This window comes from Herpailurus yagouaroundi, unplaced genomic scaffold (assembly GCF_014898765.1).
Source record: "Herpailurus yagouaroundi ecotype Mexico unplaced genomic scaffold, PumYag 141, whole genome shotgun sequence".
Taxonomy (NCBI): domain Eukaryota; kingdom Metazoa; phylum Chordata; class Mammalia; order Carnivora; family Felidae; genus Herpailurus; species Herpailurus yagouaroundi.
In genome coordinates, this window is record NW_024412396.1 from 26,847,392 (window position 1) to 26,854,074 (window position 6,683).

General features: G+C 43.3%; 1 protein-coding gene across 1 annotated transcript; it reads left to right on the forward strand.

Moving 5' to 3' along the window:
• The first annotated feature begins 1,715 nt into the window (after window positions 1–1,715).
• On the forward strand, window positions 1,716–5,739 carry ARF6 (ARF GTPase 6). The gene is made up of 2 exons (XM_040477077.1): window positions 1,716–1,821; window positions 1,922–5,739. Exon 2 carries the CDS (start codon window positions 2,407–2,409, stop codon window positions 2,932–2,934), a length of 528 nt encoding a protein of 175 aa, XP_040333011.1. The 5' UTR covers window positions 1,716–1,821; window positions 1,922–2,406; the 3' UTR covers window positions 2,935–5,739.
• The last annotated feature ends 944 nt before the right edge of the window (window positions 5,740–6,683 follow it).

Here is a 6,683-nt window from a genome sequence, read left to right on the forward strand (position 1 = left end):
GAGATTCTAAAGAATTGTGTGAGGTAGTCAGGGAGATAGCATAATGTGGGGGTTAAGAGAGGGTCCTGTAGATTCATGATTTAATCTCAGCTATGACCTCCAAAAAACAATTTATCTTCTTTGTCCCTGAGCTTCCTCATAGGTAGAATACTAATAATATTCAAAGTTACTTCACATGGTTGCTGTGCAGATTAAAAATATATATTTAAAGTACAGTATTTAGTTCAGTGTTTGCCATAACTAACACTCAATAAATGGTGACTGTTTTTGTTAGCGATCATTCTTTGTCTGATTTTATAAAGCAAATGAAGTTTATGAAGGTTGAGGATTCACAGCTATAAAACGCAAGGCAACCCTTTGAACTCTAATCTTCTCACTCCAAAATCCTTCTTTCAGTTTTATGACAGCGCCTATTAAGGCAGATGGGAAGTAAATTAGACCATTGTCAGAATATTAGTAACTCCAGTAAGTTTATTTCAGCTGGAGCTTATAAAGTTATCATTCAACCAATCTACCATTATCAAGTTTTCTTATATTGTGAAATAAGTATGTTATCCTACGCTGTTATAGCATCTTCCTTTTTAAAAAAAGCTATTTCCTGTTTTTCCTCCCCTTGGTTCATTTATTTTAAGCTTTCGCCTAGCTTTAACTCTAACTTTATCTCTAACCATTTGATACAAAAAAAGGTTTCCTGAAGTCTTCCACAAACATTTTGTTATTTACCCTCCAACAGAGTACAAAGAGCAAGGTCGGCATTACACTTGGTTTACACATGAGATAACAAACTTAGCAAGGTTAAATGCCTAGATCCAGGCCTAGGTCTAGTTAGTCTTTCTGATTCTAAACCGTATGCTAAGATTATTATCACTAGGCTTCTTAAAGTCAAGAGAGTGTGGGTGAGAAGTTACCGCTTATCACACTAAAAGGACGTAAATACTTGAACAGGAAAAGTTTTCACCTTAAAAAGCTGAAAATGCGCCAAGGCACGGGAACTCTTGGTAACACTGTTACTTTTAAGTAACGTGGACGGGTCCTGAAGAGATATATAAAAGACAGGGCTCAAACACTCACAAGAAGGGTTTCATTGGTAACCCAAGCCTAGTAAAAGCGCCGCGCTGTCTAGCAGATTCCACACAAAACACGGGCCTCCCACTTGTCTTTCAAGAAATGAACAGAACACGAGGGATAAGGGAGGCCAAGGAGGAGTTGGGGGAGACGCAGAAACAGCAGGACTGTAACAGCAGGCTGTTGTAGGGCTTTCCTGGGAGACTGAGGACGCGCGACGGCTGGGGCGGGACGGAGGGAACTCGCGGTGCACACGGCGGGCACCGACGTCTGAGAACAGGTCTGGAAGTAGCAAGCGTGGGAAGGCCTTGACCGCGGGAGCGGGCTGCCCGCGGCCCCACCCTGTAGAGCTCCCCAGTGGATTTGCTCCTCTGGTTCGAGGGGGATGGATGAGGAGAGCACGCGGAAGAGAAACGCAGAAAGTACTGGGGCCGCTATTGTAGCGACAGGTGGGCGCGGGTCAAAGTCCGAGTTTCGCGGGTCTAGGGTCTGGCCGCACCCGCGAGGCCTCCGAGCCGCCGTAGCCCCGCCCCCTCCGCGCGTGGCGCCCCTGACGCTAGGCGCGCGGGCCGCTCTCCTTACAGAGGTCGCTCTCGTTGAACGGTCGGCCTTGTTGCGCCTGCGTGATCGGGAGGGGAAGTGAGGCGGTTTCTTCGGCGCCTTTTCCGGCGGCGGCGGCGGCGGCAGCAGCGGCAGAGCTGGGAGGAGGAGGAGGTGGAGGCAAGAGGGAGCCCGCGCTCAGGGCGGCGGCTGGAGGTAACCTCCTGGACTGAGCTGGGAAAGCGGGCCACCTCGGCCTCCGCTCCCCTCTGGTGCTCCGCCAGTAACTCCCTTCTTCCTCTCTGTGTCTCTGCAGGCGGCGCACCAAGTTCCCGCGAGGATCAATGACCTGACGAGGCGCCGGAGCCGCGCTGACTCTCGGGTGGCCTGGGTCGGTGAGCCCGGTGCTGGTGGACCGGCGGGCGGGCCGGAGGGCCTCGGTCTCCCGCGGTGGAGTGAGGAGAAGGCGGAGGAGCGGGAACCGCGGCGGCGCTCGCGCGGCGCTCGCGGGGGGAAGGGCAGTTCCGGGCCGGGCCGCGCCTCAGCAGGGCGGCGGCTCTCCCGGCGCAGACTCAGGGCCCCGGCGGCAGCGGCGTCTGGAGGAATCAAGTTGTGCGGTCGGTGATGCCCGAGTGAGTCGCGAGCCCGGGCCTCTGCCCCGAGGAGGAGGCGACTCCCACGCAGGCCGCACGGGCGCCCTCGCGCCGGGAGGCTTCGTTTCGGTTTCGCGGCGGCTGCGGCGTTGTTGGCTGAGGGGACCCGGGACACCTGAATGCCCCCGGCCCCGGCTCCTCCGACGCGATGGGGAAGGTGCTATCCAAGATCTTCGGGAACAAGGAAATGCGGATCCTCATGTTGGGCCTGGACGCGGCCGGCAAGACAACAATCCTGTACAAGTTGAAGCTGGGCCAGTCGGTGACCACTATCCCCACAGTGGGTTTCAACGTGGAGACGGTGACTTACAAAAACGTCAAGTTCAACGTATGGGATGTGGGCGGCCAGGACAAGATCCGGCCGCTCTGGCGGCATTACTACACCGGGACCCAGGGTCTGATCTTCGTAGTGGACTGCGCCGACCGCGACCGCATCGACGAGGCCCGCCAGGAGCTGCACCGCATTATCAATGACCGGGAGATGAGGGACGCCATAATCCTCATCTTCGCCAACAAACAGGACCTGCCTGATGCCATGAAACCCCACGAGATCCAGGAGAAACTGGGCCTGACCCGGATTCGGGACAGGAACTGGTATGTGCAGCCCTCCTGTGCCACCTCAGGGGATGGACTCTATGAGGGGCTCACATGGTTAACCTCTAACTACAAATCCTAATGAGCATTCTCCACCTATCCCCCGGAAGGAGAGAAATCAAAAACCCATTCATAGGATTATCGCCACCATCACCTCTTTCAATTGCCACTTTCTCTTCTTTTGAATTTGAACTCTGGAGTTACTGTTCTACGGTTGGGGAGGGGGGGGTTAGGGGTTTCCTTTTTTTGTTTCTTTTTTTTTGTTTTTTTTTTCGTTCTTTTTTTTTTTTTTTTTTTTTTTTTTTTGCTTTGCGTTAGGAAGCTCTGATCTGACATTTGCCATGAACACAAAGTGCTAGATGCTCTTAATGACTTCCAGCAAATGGGATGGGGGAAATATAGCAGTTTTTGGTAAAGTCCTTTATAATAATGGTTTGATTTTTTTGTTTCGAGAGAATCTTTTTTGCAATGTATGCTTTTTTCCTTTTTGCCCAGTTTCCTTATCACTTGCTGTAGATGGCTTATTTTGCATTCATGCAGACTATGTTGCAAGTCTGTTTCATCTAGTAAACTGAAAATTATTGCTTAATCAAACTGCCGTTTGTCTTTTATATTTAAGGCCTTTACCCCTCCCTTCTGAGTTTTACCTTTAACTTAGTAATTTCAAATGTGACCTTTTATATCTAAGACCAGTGTAGTAAACTTAGCCTACAGTGGCAAATCATGAGTAATATCATTGTAATATGTTCCAGTTGCACATCAGTATGTTAAACAGGTAATGTAAGAAGTTTTTTGAAATGTCAGCTATTAAGTTCTGAAACATACATCATGCATGAGTAGGGATAAAGCTCAAGTTCCTTATTACATAGCCAACTTACACTGCATAAAGATACGAAAGTGTAACCCGTCAAGAACACAGGTTTTTTTTCACTGCAAAGTTAGCAACTTTGCTGTTTTCCCTCTTTTTTAACTTTAAAAGTAGACTTTTTCCAGAAAGTGGAGCAATAATGGTGTATGCCACACACACATGAGATCTCTGTAGATATCTTACGTGACTTTGGGGCAAAACTGGAATATATACTTTACCACGTTTCGAATATCTAAGACCAATAGTTAAAAAAATTATTAGAATGTTTACTTTGTCCATTAATAAAGCATCTAACAATTCAAATTAAATACACCTTCTACCTAGTTGGAAAAACACATTCCTGTTTTCACGTTAGAGCAAGTGATTAAGCTGAAGATAGAAGTCTTTTTTTATAGATGAGTGATCCACATCTCCATTAATTAGAACACTGGAAAAGATGTTTTATGAAAAAAGTATTTAATTCTGTTTGTAGGATTAACTCATACAAAGAGTAAGTCAGATATCCTGTTGGTTCATTAATACACTATCTCCTTTAAGGAAGGAAATGTGATGAATGAATTATGTGTAGACTTGAGGAATGACAAAGGGGAAGTAGGATGAAGAAAACGAACCTACAGATGACAATGAATGTAAACTTATTTTCTTCAAGGGTAAGCATTGTGCTCACTGGTGATATCCAGGTCTTAGCAAGATTACTTGCTTAGCTTGTTAGGACCGGTAACTAGGTTATTGAGACCACTATGATTGATACTTTGAACCAAATGTTAATGCTTGATACAGAATTGTGAGCAGCATCTGGTTCTCATATAGCCTTAAGGATTAATTTTAGAGATCCTCAAGGAATTAAACATAGGGAATTTAAGAAATGTAGACTGCAAAGGCAGTATACAGGAGAAGGTAGAGTGGGTTTTGTTCATGAGGGTGTCTGAAAACTAAAATGGAGCGGGATATCATGGTACATAGTTGGACAGTATTGGTCCTTCGTGCTTTGGCCATATTGTATAACGGAGCTTTTACCAAAGATGTATGAGAAGCATAAGGCTACAAAAAGTTAACTATTCAAAGTAAAACTCTTGACAAACATTTTACTTAAAGCAGATGAGAAAAGGTGCTATGTTGTAAGCTCCTGATGGTGCAGAGGGATTTTTGAATTCAAAATGCAACTAAGGTACAGAGTTCTCAGTTTTGCTTTAGAAAGATCTCTAGAAATCAAGCTGACAGACACATCCGAGAACATTTTAGTTGCTTTTAAAATTCCCAAAGCTCCACCATAAATTTAATTCTTAAGTGTTTTAAGTGATTGCATTTTAAGGTATATAAACATGGGTTATACAAATATCAATGCTATAGTAACATCCTTAGACAAGACAAGCACAAAGGTATAAATGCCTAAACTGGAGGAAACTTGAAACCCTCATCTTAATTCTTAAATGTAGTATTTCTAACTTGTGACAGACAGATTGATAGGCAGCCATTTTTTTGTGTGTTTTAAAATACCTGGGAGCATAGTTAAAATTTTATACATCAAGTGATTGCTATTGAATGTTGCAGGTGAGATGTGGTGGTTATTTTTAGTTTATTTGAACTGTCTAACTGAAGGGGGGAGGGGGGAAGCAAATATTTGAAATTTGGAAAACCCTAAACTTTTTGGTAAGAACTTGTAATTTTCATTTACATTTTCTTGAAGGATATAAAAGGTGGATAATTGATGTAGTTAAATTGAACCATAACTATTGGTAATCACGGGGCAGGTAATTGTAGCCTGCAGAAAAAAGTTACAATCTAGAATTTAAAAAAGATCCTGAAGTTTTTGTTTAATTGCATCAATTTCTGTATTTATGTGAATTTATAAACTGCAGTAAGTTTTTGAATGAGGTTAATCTTGTCTAATATAAGTAAATGAGTCTGTAGACTGTGATCTCCCCAAACTAAAAAGTACAGTACTTGGAATTGTGTTCTTTATGGTTGTAGTGTTGGTAAAGCACTAATATGCAGAAAATAAAGGAATTACACAGTGCAGTTTCTCACGTTATGTTACTCGTTTGGACTAGATTAAGTGGGACATGTGGTGTGTTGGGCCATGTTATTCTCCAGGGAAATATGGTATAAATGACTCAATTTGGAGTCACCTAGCTGTTATAAGAACAAAAAAGATTCAGTTTGGTTCTTACAATGCTGAGTGTATAAAAAAGTTTTGTACTGATTTAATTCCACCAAACTTACTCTGATTTTGTGATTATTTAGGACACAAAAGCACTTGAAAATAATTTTGAAAAATTAAGCTGCTAAGCAGTTTCTATTCTACAATTTTTCCACAATCACAACCTGAGTGTTTTTAGGAGTAGAGAATTGTATCTCTAAAGAATTGGCCTACAGAGTTGTCCTAACCCTTGACAAATGACTTTTAGATTTTAAAGTTTGTCTTCTAAACCCAAAGTTGCTTGTCTCCTAAGAATGCCTGAATTGTAGCCATTTAGAAAGTAAGAGTAGATGAAGAATAACTTGTTGGATAAAGGATTTTTTTAAAACACATTTCCTTTTCTATAAGCATTCCCTCTTATATCAGCAATTTTTGTAGCTTGATTTTAGAATGTCTTAGTGTATTCTCTAGTGTGATTTACTCCCCACATTAATGTTAATATATTTACTACTGTGATTTACTAATGGCTGCCAAGTATCAATTTATCAGTGCTAGAAGTAGAAAATATTTTTCTCTTTCGTGGGTTTTTATGTTTTTCATATGTTTAGAAATATAGTAGCCATGGGGGACATGGGTGGCTCAGTCGGTTAAGCATCTGACTTTGGCTCAGGTCGTGATCTTGCAGTTTGTGAGTTCAAGCCCTGTGTCCGCCTCTGTGCTGACAGGTCAGAGCTTGGACCCTGTTTTGGATTCTGTGACTCTCTCTCTGCCCCTTCCCCGCTCACTGTCTCCAAAAAATAAATGTTAAAAAGAAAAGAAACAT

Bases quoted from the DNA above. Each gene is read 5' to 3' on its own strand.
- ARF6 (XM_040477077.1), top strand. From the start codon at position 2,407: ATGGGGAAGGTGCTATCCAAGATCTTCGGGAACAAGGAAATGCGGATC.